The 24,372-nt window shown below is 39.1% G+C and overlaps 1 protein-coding gene across 17 annotated transcripts in view; it reads left to right on the top strand.

Moving 5' to 3' along the window:
• Positions 1–24,372, top strand: part of SOX5 (SRY-box transcription factor 5) — a 722,135-nt gene that overhangs the window by 455,615 nt on the left and 242,148 nt on the right. For 14 of the 17 annotated variants that reach the window (XM_075114236.1, XM_075114227.1, XM_075114264.1 and 11 more), the window contains one exon: positions 5,623–5,854. In XM_075114236.1, coding sequence (XP_074970337.1) covers positions 5,624–5,854 — 231 coding nt within the window. In that variant the 5' untranslated portion in view covers position 5,623. The remainder of the gene's footprint in view (positions 1–5,622; positions 5,855–24,372) is intronic. The other 3 variants (XM_075114353.1, XM_075114342.1, XM_075114312.1) reach the window with 1 other exon arrangement.

The raw sequence follows: 24,372 nt of genomic DNA, 5'->3' as shown, positions 1-24,372 counted from the left end.
TGTAATACTGCTGTCTGTAATTGTGAGTATTTCCTGTGGAAAAGCAGAGTCTGCAGATTTCCAACATCTACTTTAATTAGATGAAAATATCCCTGCGGATCAGGAAGAGACTGAGATTGAATCCCATTGAAGTTCCTGGGACTAGTTTAGTGTATAGCATTTGGTTTGGAGTCAGGCTGTGTTAGCGAGTAAATTCCTGATGCTGTTGGTGGCTGGAATGACCCTCCACACTGCTGCTGGAGGATCAGATCTGCTCGTCTTGTCCGTGTGCGTGCCTTCAGAATGCAGCTCTGCGCCTGTCTGCAGTGTACGGGGCTGAGTGATTCAAACTCTACCCATGAGAAAGACTTAGTTTATAGCTGCCAGAGAAACTCAAGAGGTGAACATTTTCATGCCGATTCAGAAACTGGCTATGCGACTCCAGTCAGGCGCTGTCACGCCTAGTTATGGTGAGAAAACAACAATGCCTCTCTTGATAAGGGAAAAAAAGAAAGTCTTGCACAGTCAAAATTTTGACATACAATTTAAATCATCTCTCTACATCCTGTGGACTTGGAGCTGTCAAAAAGGCAAAGCCTGTGTTTGAATGGAAAAGCTTTTTATTTCTTTAAAAAGTGTACCAACTATAATTATCCATAACTATGCAGGCCTGTTTTAATGCTGTTTTATAATTACAGGTCTTAATGCTAGATTATACAAAGTCATTTATAAATAGTCAGAACAGAGGGACTTTGGGAGTTTTTAACCTGTAGATTGCTGTAGGTTGTGGCAGCTGACGGGATTTTGCCTGTGTATGTATGGGGTGAGCTGTGTAATGATTGATGAATCCCTTAATTAACTCCCAACAAGTTAAGATTTACGGCCTCATATCTTTTTCTCCTGACACATCTGTGTTTGTCACTTTTGAAGACACGGATAAGCCATTTCTCCAAAAGCTTTTGTGGATATCTGAAATGTTTCTGAGGTATTTTGCTTAATGTAACAAGATTAGAGTTTTATGACATAAAATTTATGAAATTTTATGGCTTGAGCAATCACATCGGGATGGATGCTGGTTGTGTGCTAGAGGGCACTATCTCCTTGAATACTGGATAGCATTTCAGATTTATTTTGGATGTACAATCATGTATGAAATGAACCAAAACCAATGAACAAATGGAAATGTAGCGGGGACACTTAAATGAGGTTCTGTTAAAAACAATAATAAAAAAATAGAGCTCTGGAAGGATCACTTTGGTGAGGCACTGAACTCAAGGGGAAAAAAAACCCCAAACAAACAAAAGAATGTTATTTTCTAGCCCAAAATTATTTGGGTGGAACCAGTACTTGTAGATCACATGAGGAGACAATTCATGTGGACGTGGTGTACCTCTTATTCTCTCCAGTGGGAAAATCCAGCCGTGCTGAAGTCAGTCGAAAAACACTGAGATCAATAGACACAGCGTATCAGTTTAAGTCTACAAAGAATCTGTTGTAAATTGAAGGGGAGTAAAGAAATACATGGAGAAGCTATTGTAAGATGAATCGCATCAAATATTTGTGGGATAAGAGTGAGTTAGAAAAGTGAGATTTTTACATCTCTAAAAAAAAAAATTCTTGCTACCTGGAAAAGCATTTATTTAATAAAAATTTAACAAAAGGCTTGAGTTTTTACTTCAATTTCTGCATATAAGAAGCCTTTCCAAAACCAGAAAAATATTCCCTCTACTAGATCTTCAGTTCCATCCTAACCACTGATAAAAATCTAGTATGGGGATACATTTCATAACTCTGATGTGTCTCTACAGTGGGCAAAGTAATGCCTGTGTCCCAGATTTAGGTTGCCTAAAAAACTATTTAGCTATTTATATTCGGTAGAAACAATTAATGACAGTTCAAAATGTAACTCTTCTTGCAAGTCTTAAGTTGCAACAGATTTCATCTGCAGAGACACTCTTCTAGATTCAAAATCTGGTCCACCCTATTGCTAGGTTTCTGAGAGTTATATCTTGAGGTTTTGTTTGTTTTTTTTTAATCCTATCCATAAGTTGATGTTTGAGGAAACTGATGTTTCCTCTCTCATTGTAAACCTTCTTTCAGAAGGATGTAATTGAAAACCCTTGTGAGTTTAAACTAGTTTGAGGAAAAGATCTTGAAGTCATGTAAGTTGTAAACTGTCATGTTATCATTGATGGTAGATCCAGGATGTTTGCAGTCCTTCGTTAAGATGGGATAACTCCAGTCCTTCATTAGACCTAGATCTGTTTAAAAGAGCTCTGTTTCAGATAACGTTGTTACTTAGAATTTAGCTGTTTCCCTTTACTTATTGTTTATAATGGGAACTCTACTTGCATCTCAGGTATGGAATCTGTTAAGACCTAGGATTAGCTCAGTAGGAAGATGAAGATGTATGAAAAGAAGATAATTCAATCATATGGGATGTGGGAGCATTAAAAATTCAGAAAAGGGACCAATAAAGCTGTAGAAATAATGAAAGACCGTCTGTGAATGAATTTCACTTGTATCATGTTGTTTTCTGCTTGTGAACCTATCAACGATTTGACTCTTTGCTGCTGTAGGCTTTGGTAGTTACTGTCCTTTTGGAAGACATTTCCAAAAGTAGATCTGGATTTATTTATTTAAATCTTGCATGCCCTTGTGGAAATTTCACAGATGTTAAGGAGTAGGTAATTTCTGTGAAACTGTGAAGTGTGTGTTTGATGATAAAGGGGATGATGAGATTTCTGAAAGGCCAGATTATGCCTAACTCACGTTGGCTATGGACAGAGCTACCTGAAAAAAAACCAATGCAGTTGTCTCCTGAGCTGTGTGAGCTTTACCTAGGGTTGTGCATCTGTTTCTTTGTGTGCCCAAGTCACTTGGAAGACTAAGGCAGTTTAGATCTGTAACTTCACCACCTTAGCTATTTTCGTAATTTCTTAGCCTTCTAGCATTGTGATGAGCCCATGGCTTGTAACTTAAACTGGATGTTACAAGAGCTGTGTGTGGAAGGAAGAAGTTTATTCTTCCTTCTCTAGTATCGCTGTAGGTTGGCCTATGGTCCAACCCATAGGTTTTCATTTTAGATCAAAAACCTAATCATCTCTATTATTGCTACTGCATGGAGGTGCCTTCTTTGCCTGTTTTTATAAATTCGCTGCAGAAAATTATATCATTGCTGTTGGGAACAGTGTCAAGCAGAAGGCGATGATGATCTGCAGCATGCTAACTGAACACGGTAGAGGAAACCATATATTCCCTGATAAAGTTAGCTGAAGAGCTTTAATTCAACAGGATAGTCAAACTCCCTGTGTGAAGCAATGTGACAGAATCTGGGTTATTCTGGGTTAACAGCAGTAGGAGTTCTCAACATAACTTGGGTATCTAGTATGTAATTCAAATCTTCAATACAAAGCAAGATGGCCTCTCTCTATATTGTATTGTCAAAGTGAATCATAGTGGAGAGTTTTATGGATGTTTTACAATATTTTCAGTCATCTTATAAAATATAAATGTCCTAAGGTATAGAATATTACTGTGGAATAATCGAGAAACTGTAGGCTTTGTGCCCCTCCCTTTTTGTTTGCCAAAATTGAGACAACCGCTTAGTGCTGATTTTCAGAGAGAGATATTTTGTAAAAACCCAAGCTTCTATTAAGGCAGCGTTGAAATGAGTAACCAAAATGTTACACTCAGAATCAATAGTAAATGTGTCTCTTGGTGCAGTGCAATGCAGAATATGAATAATTCACATTAACTTCAGGAGAGAGTTGCATGGTTTCTGCAGAGCAAAACTTGGGATCTGTCACGTCAAACGTAGCTGTAAAATGCTAAATTCAGTGGGCTAGTAGAAAACTGCCAGTAAGAGTCTATCTGGTGATCTCTGTCTTTATACATATGCTTCGCTGCAGACACGTAGGTGGGAAAGCCTAGAAGACAGAATTCAGGTAGGATGTATGAAGTGTTAGTCTGTTGGACTAAGTCAAACATTAATAGAAAATACAGATTGCTTCTCTATGTACAGGCAATAGGTGGTGTTCAGAACAGGCAATGTGCAGCTGAGTATAGGTTCTGGTAGGGATTTTTTTTGTCTGAGGTGTTTTTTTTTTTGAGTATTTTTTCTTTTAGATATAATCTAACTTGGCTCAGGAGGCAAAGCTCAAAATGAGATCATTAGAAACAAAATAAGTCCTAACAAAGGGCTGTTTAAAGTCACTGTTTGTTTTCAGACCCAGTTGACTGCTGCTAAGAACCATTTCGTGCTCAATATGCCAAATCGTATGGACATGCTCCACCTCACAGCAGCCCCACACATGGTTCAAGAGGCTGCTGGGCTTTTGAAATGCAGTCCTTTAACTGTGAAGTGGAAAATCAAAATGGGGTAATTAGAATCATAAATACTAGATTTTGGAGGAGGAGGAGTATTGCTTCAGCCTGTCTTTTCAACTTTTACGTACAATAGTCTTCAGTTTCCTTGTTCATAACTTCCTATTTTCTATGAAATATTTATCTTTTTTCCCCTTTTTTTTTCTTAATTTGACTATGTCTATAGGATTTCTTATTTCTCATTCCACTCCTTATTACAGATGTCCCTCCTTAGCACAGTGGCCCAGTATGCATTCGATGCACATACACTGATTTTCATGAACAATGTTGCTTTAATTAAACCCAGGACTTGTCTGCTTTTTAATACTTCAGTGGACCCCGGTATTCTGAAGACCACGCTGAAAAAGTGTTCTGGATTCAGATTGTTCTGTAAGATTTTCAGTAGTGCCTGTTTTGGATGAAAACTGGATTTTCCAATGCCATAAGGATTCTTTCAGTCTTTCTAAAAGTTGAACGTACACATGTGGTATCAGAACAGTGTTATCGGAACGTGGGCCTCAATTTAAAGTCAAGATTTGTGTGTGATTTTTACTGTGTTACAATTTTTACTATGTATCTTGCTTTTTCCAGATCTGGCGGTAGGTAGGAAGTATAGGGTATCTTGATAGCAGATCTTCATTCACTTAGTACAACCCTGAATTGGTGTTGTCAAAAAGCTTAAATTATTAACATCTAAATGTTTAATTGCTTAACTATCCCAGATCTGCAAACCTGGAAAGATTCTTGCGACATGAGTATAACACTCTGTTGTTCACATGGGTGAAGTTTTATAAACACAGACATTTTGGCTTGCTAGCAAGTGTAGTTTATTTTATTTTACTTTATTTTTTTATCAGTTACGGTTAAATACATGCAGATGATTATTCCTTAAAAGCTAAGTTGACAATAGCTTGTATCAGGAGACATTCTATCTTCTTAGAGTCTCTTGCAAATGCAAAACCAGATGGGTATTTTTTTAAAAAGAATTGCATTTCATTATAAAGTCTTCTTAGGTGAATTTTCATGTTTAAGAAGCCAGAATACAAGAGAGTGCTATATTAGTGTATTATTCTCACAACAAACAAGCCACTGTTCTGTTGCTACCTGCTTGGCCATTGTTCCCAATTGTGTATGCTTTGCAGTGGTATTTGGATGGTTTCCTGCTCTCTGCCAGCACAAAAAAAGGCATTTCTGTTACAATGGCCCCTAACCACACAATGACGGCATTAAGGATTTATTTGGAGGTTTCATTATTTTCTCCTCTTTTGTTCCTTCCAGGATGTCTTCCAAGCGACCAGCCTCTCCGTATGGGGAAGCAGATGGAGAGGTAGCCATGGTGACAAGCAGACAGAAAGTGGGAGAAGAGGAGAGTGACGGGCTCCCAGCCTTTCACCTTCCCTTGCATGTGAGTTTTCCCAACAAGCCTCACTCTGAGGAATTTCAGCCAGTTTCTCTGCTGACGCAAGAGAACTGTGGCCATAGGACTCCCACTTCTCAGCACAACACAATGGTAGGTTTGCTAATGGTCTATTGTGCTTACATCCATTCTTTGAATTCTGCCTCTACAGTAGTTTGGCATCCAGATCTGTACTTTATGGAGTATACAGTGCACAGTTACACGTACAGAACACGCTACAATAATGTGAAAGCTTTGACCGAGCTGGACTGCCTTTACCCTCCACTACAAACGCTAAATCAGTCGCAGCGCAAACTCTGCTTTTCCTCACCTTTGCCTGCTGGCATTTAGGGTGCTAAAAATTTTTAGCTACAGTGACGTGCATTTGAAGCGTATGTGTTCAGCAAACAGTAAATGGTTTTGGAACACTGTAAGTGAGAGTCATGTTTGGCATGGTGTCTGAAATATCACCCCAATGCCAAGTTTATGCAATAGTAAGGCATGAAAGTCTGTATGAAAGGTAAAAAAAGCAACTTTGGATTTTGCTGGTTTTAAAAATTCACGTGCGATGTGTATTTCACATGCCGCACATACCTACGGGAAGGTTTGCTGTCCTTTTGGAATTAAATCAGCCTGTCACTTTTTCACTTGTGAGTTCCCACCTTTTTGTGCACTTTACGAATGTCACAGTGCGCTTAATTCATTAATTTAGCAGCCCCCTGGAAGTCCAGAACTGGCTTTATCTAAAAGCAGACAAACAAAAAGAACAAAGAGCAATGCCATGTTCCTCACTAGTATCGTAGTGTCGCTATTGTAACGTGATGTGTTTGGGCCCTTCCTGCAGAGTAATGTGATACATTTTTATAAAGGTTGAAAGGTGCAGGGGAAGGCATTGAGACCCCAGGACTTGGGCACCTCGACAAAGCTGTCTATTGTGAGCACACTTACACAGCTCTTGCCTGTTTACAAATTGACTGTAACTTTTCTGTTAGTCTCCCACTTTGACAAGGGCAGTGACACTTTCACTTTAAGTGAAGATAATGAATGGACCTGCATATTTGTAGGCTTTTAAAAAGGCATTGCAAAATAGGTGATAGTGTATTCTCATAAAAGCCTGCAACAGCTCCATAGTGGTATTTAAGCCCTTACAGCTCATTATGCATATGTAAAAAGCCCTAAGTAAAAAGTCTTAGGGACTATTATTCCTCATAGGACCAAATCACTGGATATTCGCTGAAGCTGCTCAGCTTCATTTTGTCCTAGACAAAGTAACTCACTGATCCCCATCCATTTTTCCTTCTTTTTGGTCTAATGCTTAAGTTCAAATAGTGGTTTGGAATATTTAATTCAACTTTGTGTTACTGCAACTTCAAATGAAGAAAGAACATCATCAGAAAAATTACTCATGGGCAGATATGTCACTATCTTTTCCTAACTTGTTTACTTTTTGTCCTTTATCATACGTTTCGTGGAGATGTAATTCATTAATATATAGTTCCATCAGTGGGGTGTTAGGGTATGTAACTGGTGTATGAGCTTTGCTGTGTTTTGGCTTCTTTTAAGAGTGTATTGAAGATAAGGGGTTGTTCCTGACAACATTTAAGTCAATAGATAATCTTGTGATGACACCACTAGTGTAGAATCAGACCCTTATGAAATAAAAACTCATTGTCTTCTAAGGATCCCAGCAGGAGTATTTTAACTACACCTCACTGAAACACTTAACTGCTCTTTAACTGATTTTAACTAACTTCTTTACTCACTTATAGTTTTTAAGACCAAGAAGTTTAACTGATCATCTAGTGTGACTTCTGCTATGAAGGCTATATTTAATGTGATATCAAAACTGTTCGTTCTGTCTCTTTGTAATACAAGATACTGAATTATTGCATGTTTTAGACAGTTTTGCTGTGGTAGTGAGACGCTGTAGGCTTATCTGACGCATGTTTGGGCAGTTGCAGGGACTGGTTTTGTCTTCATACGTATTTAAGAAAATTGCTAGTTTGTATGAACGGGACATTTTTGTAATATCTCTGCTTTAGTGAGGAGTGTCTTGTAAAAATCATCCAGGTAGGTCAGAAAGGATGTAGCCTATGTGTCTCCAGAAAGAAGGAAGTGATCAGTGCAAATAAGTAAAATATACATAATCACTCCCTCTGCTGTTGTGCTATGTAGTTATAAGAAGGAAGTAACTGAACCTAGTGCTTGGATAACTTTTAGATGACTGCAATTTAGGTGATTAGCAGTTATGAAAGTCATTCCCAAAGGGTGTTTACTTTAGTAGCGTTACAGAGGACATTTGTACACTGTTTGAATTTATATTCTCTGCTATTTTAGAGTGTCTGGGTAGCAAATCCAGGTGTATGCACATGTGCACACACCACCACACAGTGCGGTCCAATACAGTTTTATTGATAAAGCTCCAGCAGTGTGCTTCACACTTCTTAATAGCTTGCCAGCTCTACTACTGCACCTGACGGAGTCTGCAAGTGACTATGGAGTTCTTGTTTTGCAGCCACATGCTGTACTTAGCAAGATACCCCTTTACAGATCTTCCCAATGTCCAATAAGACAGGATCAGACATACAACCTGTCTGAAATCATCTAGTGCATCACTCTGCTGCACCCCTCTAAACTGTACTGCTTTGTGCATGGCTGTTGGCTAAGGCTCTTCTCTGAAGGGATTCTTAGATAGACACGGTATAGATCCAGAAAGAACTTTCTGCGTTAGCTTACATGTACAACACCCATTTGGCTTAGGGAACAATCTCAGCAGAAGAAAACCACAGCCAAGGGATCTGGAAGAGGTATGGAATTACACAGCTTTGTCTCATCACTAGGCTGCATAGCTGAATTCCTCTTGTCACCACAACTGTCCTTGTCTCCTTATACTCTGCCTCTCAGCACTGGGTCATGAAGGGACAGTTAGGAAAACAATTTCAACCTTGAGAATAAATTTCTTGGCCTCACTTTCCTAGCTGTGCTTCCTTTTAGAAGTCCTGCTAGCTGGGACATCCTAGGATCCTTAAGGTAAAGGGCTGGTTGCAACAGAGTGATAACTCAACAGTTTACCCAGCTTAGACTTCTGAAAATATCCCGTTGCACTTTACCAAGTTGTAACAACTGCCAATGTAGAGACGCAGCTCAGAATGCTGGGTAAATTTTTATAAAAGGAGGGCAAAATCCATAGAAAGAAATCTCCAAACCTAAGCAAATTGGCAAAAAGCTGCAAAAGCTATCTCCCCATCAAAAGGAACAGGGTATCTCTGAGGATGCTGGAACTGCAGCCAGAGAAGGGTTAGTGCAATGCGCACAGACTGAATCGGAGGAGGCCCCATATAAACATGAGGAAGTGCTTTTTACTGTGAGGGTGACTGAGCACAGGAACAGGTTGCTCATGGAGGTTGTGGAGTCTCCATCCTTGGAGATACTCAAAAGCTACTTGGACACAGCCCTGGGCATCTGGCTGTAGGTGGCCCTGCTTGAGCAGGGGGTTGGACCAGATGACTTCCAGAGGTCTCTTCCAACCTCAACCGTTCTGTGGTTCTGTGAAAGTCAGGGGCGGATCTATCCCAAACTCTCTTCCCTCGTGATAGAAGAAACTAGATACTTCTTGTAAGTACAAAAGGTCTTCCACTGGTAAGAAAAGAAACAATAACTTATCAGACTTAAAACAAAAGCTCAGAAGAAAATACAGGACAAATCATTTGACCTGAAATATACCTGACAGTCCCCATAGGATGTTCATAGCATCCCATAAGCTTAGCAGGAAAGTACTTGAGGATTACAGTATCAGTCAGTACCTCTTTTGAAGAAACCTGCTGAGGCTACAGTTGTTAGCTCACCTAAGTAATGAGGGATTATTTTTTTTATTTCTATTTGTATGCCTTACCGTGTTGCTTTTGCCGCCTCTCAAGACTACTGGTTTCACCAGCTGTGTCTGTGTGCTAATTTCTGAAAATAAGAGATGTCAAGGCTAAAAGCACAGGCATGGTATACTGTGGTCAAATTTGACCATTCATCTTAACTGTAGACTATCCAACAAATGCTGGATGAGATAAAAAAACAAACCCAAAACAAAACCAAACAACCGAAATTCTGACCAAAAGATCAAACTGGTAAGGTGTGACTTTGTCACTGTCCAGTTGTTCCAAACTGCATTGACTGCACTGCTAGCCCACACTTGTCCTGCACTTTCAGTGACTTTTAATGTTCATTGTCATCAGTGCTTTAAATTACTAGGTAATATTACAGCACACAGTTAAATAGCTTTATTGCTTCACACTAAAAAATGTTGCAGTTCTGTGGTGAATTAAGTTATTCCTCTGTAATTTGGGAATAATATTAAGAAATTTTGGTCATATTAAGAATAACAGTAGTACTGGTCAAAGAGCTTACCGACACATTGCTTCGTGCTTTTCTTCCACTTGTCCAAAATAAAAGGTGGTTTAATGCTGCATTTGGATTCTCTTATCACATACATCCTGGCCTGCATTTCACCTGTTGGTCTGGGGTCATCAGCATGTGAATAGTATTGGATCAGAACAGCATACGGCTAGAGCACTTAGCTACTGTTCAGAAGTTGTGAAGATAATGGAAATCTGAATGCATATAGCTTTTTAAAAAGTCAAATAGGACTCTAATTATACTGAGCTAAAGAATGCCTATTAAAAAAAACCCGCAGTGGCTTTAGAGAAATTTTAATTTCCAGTGTACCTTTGTGCATCAAGCTTAGGATAAGTTATTGTGATGGTACAATGCACAGTGTTGTGAACACCAGTGCCGTTATTGTGCCAGCTCTAATAATGAGAATTTCATTGTTTGGGGAGAGCAGTCTCCTACACTCTAGACAAAAGTGTAATTACTTTTGAACGATGTGGAATGTGCTCAGTTTAATAGCACGGAGAATAGATTCACAAAGATTCAGATAAAGCTAGCTTGGAAGCCATATGTGCAATGTGGCAGTATGAAATTGTTAGCAGGCACCATAATTACAACACACACACACACTCTCTCACAATTTCACAGTTTAAACTATAAACTGTTGTTTTTGTAAGAGATAGACAGGCTTATCTGAACAAGACTAGTTCAATTAAAACAAAGCAGAAACGGTGGTAAGGTTGCATTTGTCTTTTTTGATGTTCTTTCCTTCCTCCCTTAATGGTAAATTGATATTTATAAGGTGATGAAATTGCATTGTTACAAACATTGTATTATAAATGTTATCACAAAAGTGGCACATGAAAGCAGTTTCCACAGATATAATTTCAGGCTTGTATCAGAGTTTGATCTTTTCAATCTCTACACTTGCACTGTTTCAGAGAATGACTTTGCGGGCTATTAGGAAAAGGATCAAATAAAGAAGAATCAGCCAGGACCCATCAAAAGCTCTAGAAGTTGCCTACTGCATCATTTAGTCCAGACCCTAGAAAACTCTATGCAGTTAGTGAGAATCAGTCACAATAGAGCCAGAAAAAGCTTTGATGCCTCTGGTCTCTGCCTGACAAAGTATCTTCCATTTAAGCTGTTATAACCTGCCTTCCCTCCTTGTCATGATCTGTCTTCTCCTCTCTCTCTCCAATCCTGTCCCGTCTATGTATGTAAGTAATGCTTACAGTATTTAGCAATTACTTGCAAACTACCTGTTATGCAGGTTCTCTGTAGGGCAGGTAAACAAACAAACAAAAATTTTAATTCTTCATATGAGGCAGGGGTCAAAGCCATAGTGCAATTCAGGAGAAGTATGCTAGTTTATGGAAGTTCCCTTGGTTTGTTCTACCTTTCTCCTAATACAGTGGGTTTTGCTTACTTGTGGCCGTGGCGAACAGAGTGGACGTATCATTCCAGCTGAAGTCAATGGGCAGAAAGACTGACTGAAGTTTGAGATGACCTGTTGGTGTTTTGATCAGACTCTGAAAGGTCCAAAGGTTGGTTAGGGGACAATAAATAAGTAATGAAGTAGGAAAACAATTTGTTTTCCCAAGCAGGAAGGTTAGAACTACGTTTAAAACAATAAATTAACAAATCAAGACCAGACTTATCATCTATAAATTGCCTGAAATACAGGGTGCAGATGACTGTAGTTTTTAAAGGCCATGAAGAGAAGTGGAAACAGCAGTTGTTTGTTTTTGCTGAAGATCATCTTACTGTGAAGCAGTCACGTTTTTAATGGATTCATTTGAATGCAGCTAAGCAGAAAATAATCAACAGAAAAGTAAACACCTTTGTTTTATAAAAGTGCTGGGAACTGTATGTATCCATTGTTTGCAAGTGATTATATGCCTAGGAATCAATTCATTGACTTCATACTGGAAAATATCTTCATTTAAGCTTCTTGCATAAATACTAGTAAAATCTAATTCAAGTGAATAGCTGAAAAGTTCCACAAGAAAAAAAGATAGGTAAAACCATAAAACCCACAGTCAGAAGGGTTTGAATATTTGAACCAGATGGTCTCTCTTACGATGAAGAGAAAAGAGCTATTAAGTCCACTATGAAAAAAAAATGTAAGCCTTAACAGAAAAAAAAACTTGGTTATCTTTCTAAGCCAAGTAATCTACCCTAGGCCATCCACAGTGGATACAGTTGTTTCATTCCAAATTAATATCTCAGTCCAGACTGCCTTCAATAAGTAGCTCAGTTTGGGATTACGCACATTTACTGAGATCTGCTAGGTAATTTCACTGAGGATTGTACTTTTTTACTGGAAATAGTGCATCGGCGTCAGCTCTTCCAGGCCAGCCTAATGGTATGTGCAGCTTTCATGGCTTGGAAGTGTAGCAGTGTGCCCCCAGCAGTACATTGCAGCCAGTACCCAGAAGACTGTGACAATGATGTCTGCCAGAGGGAGGTAGGAGATACCACAGATTTGGAACAGGTTTTTGAAGCTACCAATTTGAGGGGCACTGGTGAAGATAAAGACTAGGGTATGGAGAAAACCCCAACAGGACTGCAAGATAAGTTAATAGCAACAACCTAAAAAGACCACATTTAAGTCTTTCTACTTCTTGATACAGCTTTTGCTTTCAGCAGTCAGTCCCTAGCTGTGATGTAACCTAGGTAGGATCTGTGGTACCTCATCCTCAAACAGTACCTGTGGACTTCCTATAGTTTCTCCAGTCCAGCTCCATCACATGTATCACTCTGCCCAAATCTGTTCTGAAACACTGCCTTTTCTTTGTTGATAGTGAATCTTTATGGTATCGTACTGAGGCAGAAACTCTGCTGCCAATTAAACACACGGTTCTCCATGGTTCTGGAAAGAAAGGCGGCAGAAATTTAGTCAAGTTTTCATGCTTTGCCTTTCAACCAATGGGGTTGTCTCCTTTGACCAAGCTTCTGCCCTGTTAAGAAGTTTGTGGCCTTGGGCTGGCAGAGTAATTACTATCAGAATAGAGAGCAGCATACCAGTCTTTCATGCTTTTATCTGCCACATGCCTCAAGGCGAGGCACGTGGAAATCCAAGTTGGTTATATTTTGCACCCTATGAAGTGCAAAATTCTACTTTTGCACACCACCTTGACTCATTTTTGCTTCAGTACTTGCCCGTTCATTTTAGAACTTCCTGAGCTTTTTCCCTGTGTGCAGAACAGCGGACAGAAGTCCGCTGCATATGCTTTTCAAATCCACCCTGCTTCCTCTGAGTAGCTGGTGTGTCTTTCTCCCTTTCTTTTCACTGCAGGTGAGAAAGCCTTTATCTCTATTTCCAGCTTTATAAGAATGATATTACTCTTATCACTTTATGTCTGCTTGCAGTTGTCCTCTGAAAACATTTTTTCTGCCTTGCCCGTTTTCTTCCTCTGCTTGTAGTCATATTTAACTTAGTCATTTTTATTATTTAATCCATTCTAAAGCCTTTTAGTAAATAGCTCATATGAAGACATGGAACAATAAAAGAAAGTATTGTGCTATTGGCTTGGACAGAATGTCAATAAGCTACAGGACGGTTGGTTTTTGATATGCAGCTCTACTTTCAGTAGAGGTATACCAAAACTGAAATGCATTGTGAAGTGGTCATGGTTTCTTGAATTTCAGGATTGCAAGTCATCTCTGTGATTATCAGCTCTGGCTCCTAGAATTGCCAGAACCTTCTGCTACACTCAATACGCATAGTCATGTTTTAGTCTCTTCTATCAAATGTTTGTGTCTGTAGTTAGGATGTTACCCATTGCAGCGATAATTTGAAGCTTTTCTTTCTTTTCTGTCCTTTTAATGGCCGAGTAAAATGCTCCATCATGCTTTTTGCTTTGTCTTTTTAAATACGTTTTCTCAGGTGATACAAATTTAAGTTGGATTAGGCTGTGCCAAGGCCAGCTCTCTTTCTTTAGTTTTTTTTTTGCCACTGCTAATGCTTTTGCAGATTCACCAGAAGAAATGATGGTTGGGGTGTTAATGAAAATGTGGCTTCAGGCAGTTGCTAGCAGTTAAAGTGTCATGTCATCCAGTCATGTTTTTTATTTTTTCCTTTCATGGAGCTAACTACTTCCTCTTGTCTTAAGTATGTCAGTGAAATATCACCACTTTCTCCACTGTAATAAAGGGGTTTAATAATTTCCTCTGGAGATTCATGCCTGGAGAAGGACCTGTGGTAAAACATACTACAGATTTTGGTATGTGTTTGCTTAAGTACGGGCACCTAACATAGGTGGGTTAACTCCTAAGGCATGTGCGGAAACCTCCCTCAGGGAGAAGATTGACATGCTGCAATGTTTCTGAACCAACCAACGTTCCAAAGTGTTTCAAGACAATTAAACGGAGGAAACAAACTTTCTTAAGTAGAAAGAGTCTTTTATGTCTGAGGTAGCAAGCTTGCCTGAATAGTTTGGCCAGCCTCGTTTCCAAATTCTCTTTAATACTGTTGAGTTCTTTGTTTCTTTTTCCTGTTTAGGTGCAGTTGTGTGACCAGATAAGGCATTTTTGCTCTTTGCAAAGGGGAAGTAGACTCAATGAATCCTGTGAATTTAGCATCCCTAGATAAACTGTTGGACTTAACTGAGTGGAGTTTGTGCCCGGTTTAACTAAGGATAATTTTTGCCAGAGCAGTGTAAAAACGACTGTCATTATGCATGGAAGTAGTCTGCTTCAGCATCTTTGTTTTATGCTTTTAAAACTGAACCCACTCCAAGGAAAAGAAAAAAAAAAAAAAAAAAAGGGCTATAAAGATTAACTTTTTGTAGCTTGTACGGGCAACAGGCAAATTATATAGGTTGTCCAAAACATAGACCAATAAAATCTAACATCAGGCTGTTATTATCTTTTATTTATATTGTACCTAGAGCATGATTTATTTTTATAGAGACAGAAAAAAGAAACATTCCTGCCCCAGAATGCTTAGCTTATGACCCTGTTCCTGCAAAATAATCTGGTTGATTGGAACCTAATGCTGATGGTAGCAAGAGGGAGGGAAGGAGAGGTCACTGACTATAACTCCTTCTGCACATAGCTTTTTGTAGGATTGGAGTTTGATGACACAAAATAAGAAATATTATAGTGAAAGGTAAAATCCTTCTGATATCTCAAGTCTGAATTACTGCTGTAGATTGTATGTGTATCTATATACTAAGTCATGTCAGAAGTGGAACCTTGCATTGCTTAATATTGCTAGCCAGAAAGAATACAAAATATCTGTGCTTCAGACCCATCCTCTATGTTGATATTCAATTTGAATTTAAAGCGTGTGTTTCATTTCTGAAACTGTAAGTGAAACTTCCCTTTCTCCTCCTTTTCACTTCATACTGCTGCAGTTGTAATCAGGAGAGTTGCTCAGGTGTGGATCCACCTGTGTTCAAAGGCAACAGCATTCGCTGAGGTTAGCATCTAGCTGCCTAGGGTCTGTGGGTCTCCAGAAAACAGCCATATACAAATACAGAGCTTAGTGGATTTAGGACTCTGTAGGAGAGAGTTAGATTCTTGTATAACTTTCATTTACATCTATGGGGTTTTCATGGTATATGACAGCAGTCTGAATAGTAAATTTCTGTCGAAATTAGGCCTGTTGGAACAGTAAGAGAACATTTCAGCTGTCTCATATAGGAAGGAAGTTAGCGTAAACGTGGTCACTAGCACATAATGCAATGTCACTTTTGGGGTGGGGATTCAAGGGTAAGGACTGGTCACACTAAATGTTTACAAAGCATATGTCCAGAGGTAAGCTAGGTTTAACTTTATGGTTCATGGAAGTAAATAGGTAATAACAGAGTGTGATTGATTTTGTCCTAACATAGCTTCTACGTAGGTCAGAGAAATCACACCCTAGAAGTGCCTATTTTTCTTCATAGGTTACAGCTGGAGCTTAGGGTAATAAGCTCAGCTGTTGATCCCTATAGTTTAGAAATCTGTAGTTAGATAACTTCAACCAAAAAAGCCTTGAGTGAGAGGTAATGGCCTAGCCAGAGAATTTGTTTCTTTGTAAAACGTATTTGCTGTGTAGTGCTTAGCTCTGTTGGGACTATAAAGCATTCTGCATCTCAGAGCTCAAAACCCCCCAACTCACTTGAGCTCGTGTCCTGCGTCTGGCTGATGTTAGTGTGAGTCCATGCTATATTCTTTAGTTTTATAAATAGAAAATCTGCAAATACCCTTTTTTAATTATTCTTAAATTTTCATTGTCTTGACACAGACAGCAATGCACATAGAGCGTGAGGGAGAGCAGATTGATCATTCACAATAGTTACATGTTATAAGACTTGTTTAAATGATTTTAAAACCAATTTGATAAATTCAATGGGAAAACCGTTTTCAGGATTTTATATATCTACAAGCAGAATTGAAAATAGAGTGATTCAGTTCTGCAGAGGATACATCTGTGGTAGATGATGTACTTTTCCTGTTTGCCTGTGGCCAATGTAAACCTAGCTTTTGGGCAGAGACCATAGCTTTAGTCTTGAAGCTGTCAACAGGAGTATTGGGTAATATATTGACAGAGGGCCACAGTGGATTTCCTAGTTTTCCGTGTGGATAAACTAATTTGACTGAAATCTTAAGTTTATACATAAGGTTTGTATCTTTATTTTGCTCTCTAAAATACCACAAGTAGTTGTTGGACTCCATACTTGTAATTTCATAAATATTAACAAAAAAAGGCAAGTTTTCAGTTTACTAGATGAAATTAGACTGTATTCCCAGCTTCCCAGTTGTTGATTTATCATTGGCGATTCACTTCTCGTGTCTGGGCCTTAATTTATACACTAGTACAATAGAAATTCTACTTGTCCTTCATCCGTGATGGACTATGAGTGTTCCCAAACTCATGGAGACTCTTGAATGCCATACAGTGAGATTGGGGTTCAGTTCACCACAGTTTAGGCACATAAAAGTTAGGTATTTGGGCTCTCTTCACAGTTTATGGAAAAAGATAACCACCCTCTCTTAGAACAACCTTTCCAATCTTAAAATAAGCATCTAAGACAAGAAAGATGAATTACCCTCTGAAAGTGCTTGTCTATTGACTATAGAGGGAGCCTTGATGACTAGTTTAGACTAGATGTCTAATTTGGGGCTAAAATTAGGTGAGAGTAATCCCATTCACAGTACATCGTCGAGTAAAAGAAATAACACACGTTCCTATATAAATATTCTCATGTATTTTTGTAGAAGTAACAATGTTCAAACTCATCTGTTTTCTTGGGGCGTGTGTGAATATTCTAGCAGACTTCTTTTTTAACCAGCACTGATGGTATTTAGTGGGGTTTAAGAATTGGATATTCCCAAAAAGCAAACCTTTTGTTGTATATCCAACCAGCAATGTTAAGTTCAAATAGTAAATTTTACACTTACATGTACAGTTTGAAGTGTGTTGGTTAGCAACATGAGTCAGTGAACAGAAGCAATCCAACACACCTTTACAAGGTTATTTGAGAAGATTCTCTCGATACTGAAAAATGGCATTGATTCCAGTGGTTTTCCCCATTTTGAATATAGGGAATTACTTCCTAATTGCTATTAGAAACTATGTGCTTAATAAAGCATTCTTACTATCAGCTGCAACGAATATAAAATTTTATAATTAAATTTAATTCATTAAAGAGAAACGGTTTATGTAACCTGTTAACGTCTGAAAGATTTCATTTAGCCTCGCTCACTCATTTTTACACCAGTACTGGCAAGTCCAAATGCCGTGCATAGGCTTAGTAGATAGACCTAGCAATATATTAGTTAAGAAACTGTAGTCAAGTTCCAGTCTTATTCTGTAGAAACCTATCTGCTGTGCTTGTTTTAATTCTATTTATGTCCTCATCTATGTTTAACCCAGAAAGTGGGTATATATACATGCGCACAGTTTCACATTTTGGCACCGTATTTGGTATATTGTGTGCTGTGACTTGTATCGTGCCTGCAGGCCATAGGAAAATGACACAAATTAAATGTGAAATAGAGAGGAGACATAATTTAAAACTTGCATGTTCTAGAGATGCAGTATGGCATGTGAGAGTTGCAACATATTGCAAAAAATTCACCCTATTTCCCCAACAAGAAGACCATGTTTTCAGCTGTGCAGGCTGCTGGAGACATAGGCAGCTTTCTTAGCTGTTTGCTCAAAATAGCTGTCACTGCATTTTATTTGAGGCAGTATCATGACCACTGCTACACATGCTCTGTCTTCTTTTCATTCCTGTCTAACTACACAGGTCAGTGTTCTCCTCTGCCCTCTTCTGTAATTCTGTAATTCTATTTATTTTACATAGACATGTGAGTTCCCTTTTCCCTTTTACATATGTTGTTTTGCTTCATGCTGAGAAAACTCCACAGCCTGACAGGGCTCTTTTTTTTTTTTTCTTTTCTTTTTTTTTTCCCTTTCTGTTTTTTTTTTTTTTTAAGCACTCCAAATTCTATCCAGCTTTACACTCTTATGTTTATAACCCTGAATATCTCTAAAATGTCTTTACCTAAAACACTTTATGGTTTTATTACCAGGTTTATGCCAGTAATAATATTCACATCAGCTTTCTTAGGGATAATCTTTAAGCAGAACCTAGCAAGAAAGGCTTTGAAAACTATCATTCCCAGGAACGCAAATCTCGGAACATGAAACATCGGTTTAATCGCCCTCTCTGACAACTTAACACGACAGATTGAAAAATACAAGCCGATATGGAAGTGGGATCAATGGATTATCAAAGTCCTAAACATCTTCTCTTGGGGGGAGGGGGGGGGGTAGGGGTGGGCGGGCTTTGGGGTCCATTGGCATGCGTAAGACATGAAGTTTGCATAGCTTACCGCAGATCCGATGCTGTCTGACTGGCAGGGAAGTTGAGAGGGAGAGAGAGAGATTTACATGAGGGAACTCAGGGGGCTTTGTCACGGCAATTGTATGAAGTGATATACAGTGCAAATCGACTCGAGCATGTCCCTGGATAGCAGGCGGTTTACAGCCTCTTCGAGCAGAGATTACTGCTTTATCTTGTCATACTAAATTAACGTGGCAGCACACTGTTAAACAGTGGTGACCTCTTCATCTGTGGAAATTGCTGCCTAGAGGAGAGATGGTATTTAAGACACTCTCTCTCTCTCTCTCTCTCTCTGTGTCTCTCCTCCCCACTTTCTCTCCCTCTCCCCCTCCCTCCCTCCATCTCTCTATCTTGTCTTTTTTTCCTGTAGGGCCCTGAGGCATTTTCGGGTTAGGTTGTAACATTAAAGACAAAAAGAAAGAAAGAAGGGGGGAAGGGAGAGGCTTTTAACATCAAGGTGACAACAGCTATGTGTTAATTGGGCCTTTGTTGTTTGATTAATAGCCACTTTGGTGTAGAATATTAAGACAGTTGTTTGGACAACTTTCTAAAAATGACATGTCCTTTCAGTAAACTGGGATTAAGCAATGTTCTCTGGTCTGCACATTTTAACTCCTTATTGTTATTGCATTTAGTCCTAAGCTTACTGTTATTTAGGAGCGAGTGTGCTGTCCAGCTCTTCTGGCACCATCCTCGGCTGGCATACATTGACATAGCTCTCTCCAGTGGCACTCTAGTGAGCTGCTCTCATGCTGGTATTACTGAGGGTCAAGGTGATGAAGACACCACTGAAATGTGGTTGGGCTCTTGTGTTAGACTGTATCAGAGGATTTTTAGAATTAAATAATGATCCTAGAAATACAGCTAGCCAGGAAAAGGACCATAGCCCTTTCATTGGGCTGGCAGTGTGATACAGAACAACGGGAAAAATAAACCTCGCATTCCCGTCTTTTCCAGTAAACCAAGGTGATGAGGAAGAGGATGGCATGTGTTCCTTAGACCAGGTTTTCGGTTCCTGATTTTTCTGTTTACTGTGCGGTAGTTCATTTTCGGTCTGATCCAAAGCTCTTTGAAGTCAATATAAAGACAGCTTTCCCTTTATTAAGCTTTGGATCAAGGCCGACATGACCTTAGGCAAATTATTGCAAATCAGTGTTATGAAGTGCTTAGACCTTTGGACATGTACGCTTGCAAATTTCAAACTTTTGCTATAATTTTTGATAAGCAGTTGGGAGGCCAGGTGAAGTCATGTTGGCCAGCCTGGATTTGGAGATAGCCATAAGTGCTGAAAATGGTAACATTAACCGCTGCATGTGTGGGTGAAGGAGTCCTCCTCTACCTCTTCTTTTGCTGGATCTTTTAGTCTTCAGCAGGTTCTGTTCTTACGTTGTTGGGGTTATCGGCTGACAAGAGAAAATGCTTCTACATCAGAAACTCAGCACTGACTCTGGGATGCCATAGGACTTTCACTACTTCAGTCATATGAAGAAGGTTATGGAATTTTAATGATCTGAGGTGGAAAAGGACTTTAAGATCATCTAGCTTGGATTTTTCCTTGCTGTAGACAATTGTTCCTTACTGTGAATTTCTTGAGCTGCCACCTACACAGATTCACGCAAAATTCTGTGCATTTTGTATTGTACATTTTGTATGTAACGTTTTCAGAGGCAAGATTTTATTCACTTCTCTGAGATGCCAGCAAAGCTTATTTCTGCAGTAGAATATTTGCCATTTGAGATGCAGTGTGTCTGTGAACACCGATGTTATCATTGTTTTCTTTGGATGCATTTTGAAGGCCATTGAGCTAAGCATTTACACTAGAGATAGGGAAAGGACTGACTTCCTGATTTATTATTTTTAGAAATCAATGCATTTGATAATTTATGTACAGCTTACAGGGGCCACTTAAGTGGCTCATGAATCGATCAGCAGCCAGCAAAAATGAAAGCTAATGAGCTCATTTCAATAACAAGTTGCTCATTAGCAGGTAGGCTCACTGATCTTTCAGGTTTTCCAGTTCAAAGTCACATGGTCTTTGCATGTTCTTGGAAGAAGTCGTTTCCTTGAAAAGGACAAAACAGGAAAAGAAAGCATGGTAAGGTTTTGAACATTTTCTCATTTCTTTGACATATGCATTCACAGTGAATACTTAATATTGGGCTAGCGGGGCAGCCACCTAATGGCCTGCAGGGCTAAGTCTGTGCCCATCGCTAGAGTGCCAACAACTTTCAGCAGCTGGAATTTAATTTACTAGTGAATTTACAAGGTGTATGGGAAGAGGAGTATGGAGGCCTCTTGTCTGCTTCTCCGTAAAAATACATTCCCAGCACAGCATTTTCAGCCCAGGTTTTCTCCAGCTCAGCAGTCAGATGTGGGATGCTGGAAGCTGCATTACTGCACAGAACTAGGCAGTATGTGCTTCCCCCAGTTCACAGTCGACACCCTGGCCCATCCTGGTTAGATAACACCAGGCCTATGTCCTCCTCTCTCCTAGTAATAATTATTTGATGCTTTGTTTGAAACACTGGAGTTTCCAATAGGATTTTTGTAGAGTGTACACAAAACTATCCCATTTGGCCCAGGTGTTATCCTTCTTGGTAGAGATATCAAGAGCTTAAGAAACATCAGAATTAACCTCCCCTTAGGAAGTACTCTAAGGAGCAGTGCTAAGGAGTATTTTGGATTTTATGTGCTAGGGCTCATAAACGTGCCTGATAGTAGGTTTTTAACTTTGTGCATTAATAGAGTACATTAGTGTCCAGTGCTACCATTGATTTTTTTTTCCTTTTAGCAAAGAAGGAAATTAATTATTAATCTTGAATTCTTGAATCCCTATGTTATTTACATATATGTAAGTATATATGCAAAAATATGTAGGCATATATATACAAACACATATATTTTAACTATCTCCTGTAGACATGAGAAATATACTGCTCCTCATCACATTGGAAAAAAACCAGATTCTTGACAGAGTTGCCTGAGGCCCCTGCAAAAGAGGGACTCTTGCAACATATTTTGAAAATAATTTTAAAAAAGAGACAGATTTTCCAAATCTTGGGACTAGATTTTCAACTGCCTGATTTGGCTTGAAATGAGTTGGCTGAATCAGTTTCTATTTCTTTTAAGTAAATCTATAAAGCTTTGATGAATCTGGCTCATTGTTTAGCACTTATCTCATGAGTAAAGCTTGAGAGGTTTGGCTTGAAACTTACCAAATCACATCTTTGGAAAATGTTCCAAGCCTATTGATATATTTTTTCTTTTGGGGGGGGGGGGGGGGGGGGGGGGGGAGAATCCAAAGCAAAACACAACCAAAAACCCATGATCCAGCTTAGTAAGTCCCTTGCAGATCTATAAAGCCCCTACCGAATCAGCCCATCTATTGCTCAGTGTATGTGATCCGTGCACTTTATGGGTTTGTAGGGCTGAGACGATTGCATGATGTCATCCAGACCCAGCTTCAATCCTGGGATCAACTGTGCCGATGTCATTTCTATCAGATGATAGTCTAACTTCCTAAAGTTACTCAGTGCAGGAGACTTACAACCTACCAGTCTGTCTGTCCCAGGGTATTGCTCTCTTTGCCATTTGAAAGTTATTCCTAATGTGTAACTCAACTCTTTTCTGCTTCAGTTTTAGCTCATTAATTCTTGTCCTAGCCACTGCAGCAAGAGAAATGTAGTTCCTCTTTTCAGCAAATGCTTTTATATTTGAAGGCTGGTATCACAATCCCCTCTTTGCAAACTTGTCTTTCGGTATGTGGAGTTCTTGTCTCCACCATATTTTTCTAAAAATTTTTTACTGTATTTTGTTTCCCAGAAAGTAGTAGCAGTGGAAACAGTTACATTTTAACAGCTGTGTCTCCTGCTTAACAACAGGTGATTTTCCATTAATGACAATGATGTCTGCAGCAGTTGCACCTGAGATGCTACTGAAGAACACTAATTCCAAGTAAAAACAGACTCAGGGTGGCTCAGTCATAGTTTCATAAATGGTGTTGAGTAGTTTTGTTCAATTAACTTGCCGTTAAATCTTCTCTGGTTTAAGTCTGTCTGGTAAGCGCTGGTTAAATTTTCTAATGGAAGGAAGGCTTTGTGTGCTGTCTTTTGCTTAGTTCACTAGCAGAAGACAAGTTTTGGGGCTGCTTAGCTTTGCACAGCTCTGACTTGCATAGCTGTGGAACAGCAAAATGGATTATAGTGCCTCTTGCATATCAAAAGAATTGCCAGTGAAGTCTGACTACAGGATCTTTTCTTACAGGGAGAAGGAAGAAGAAACATTGGGTCTCAGGCCCTAGAGTGAGTTTCCAAGACGAGTTGGCAGGGAGGAAATCTTTCACATTTAAGACATTTGATCTGGAAGTCAATGGCAAAAAATAAACATCAGACCTCATGATATCACTTATCTGAGTCACGTTTAAAAAGCACTTGGTCCTCTGAACATAATTATTTTCATATGTACGAGATCAAGTGTGCAACAGATTTAAAATCAAAATCCATATACATTTATGATCTTTAAAGAATCCATTGTCTGTACAAGCTGAAATAAGGTAACTGATATAATGAGGGTTGCGCTTTTCTGTATTTTATAGATTTAATAAATCCTCTGCTAAAAGGAGTTATCAAGTCAATCTTCCCACTTTATTAGAAGACACTTAGTAGAAATTGACCTTGATATCAGTCAGCGGTTCTCTTTTTAATATGTTTTGGGCTACTTGTTAAGAGAAAAGCCATGTTTCCCTGAAAGCGATTCTTCCTCCCTTGTCTCTCTATTTTTACAGTTTGAGATTTTGTCTTGTGACCACCAGAAGGAAGGTGTATCTATGAGCCATCTGGAAATTGCAGCTGTTTCTGCTCATGGAACTTGATGCATTTTTACAAAGCAGTGAAATAAGTACTGATCTTAAAGGGAGAGTGAAGATGAGGAAGATAGTTAAGTTGCTGCACGCCACTGCTTTTTTGGGAGCTCTGCTGTGGTAACAACAACTTCAGTGGTGAATACTTGATGAATTCTTCCGTCTGTGCAGCTGAGAGAGGCTGGAGGTCAGTCTAGGGAACAGTGGAGTAGAGAGGTGTGTTTTACTGCCAACGGAACAACAGTAGGCAAGACAAGATGGCAGTGATGGGTGAAATTGCCAGTTGGTCATGAGTGAATCTTCATGTGAGGAAGCCCTTTTTTCCTCTCTCCCTCCTGACACTTTGGTGGAAGATTTTGAGCAAACACCCCCTTCTTTGGAAGTGCAGAGTGCTACTGCAGTCAAAAAATAAAAGTAATTGATAGCAGATGACAGCTGCTGATGAACAGCTCAACCTCATGCTTCAGTGAAGAATTCGGGTAGAATTTCACAACATAAGGACATAGAAATCTTACAGAATTAACAAAATTTGAAGACCACATGCTTAT

The sequence above is a fragment of the Phalacrocorax aristotelis genome, chromosome 1, assembly GCF_949628215.1.
Source record: "Phalacrocorax aristotelis chromosome 1, bGulAri2.1, whole genome shotgun sequence".
NCBI classification, from domain to species: Eukaryota; Metazoa; Chordata; class Aves; order Suliformes; family Phalacrocoracidae; genus Phalacrocorax; species Phalacrocorax aristotelis.
Note: the sequence above shows the minus strand (reverse complement) of the source record. Positions and strands in the feature narration are given on the sequence as shown.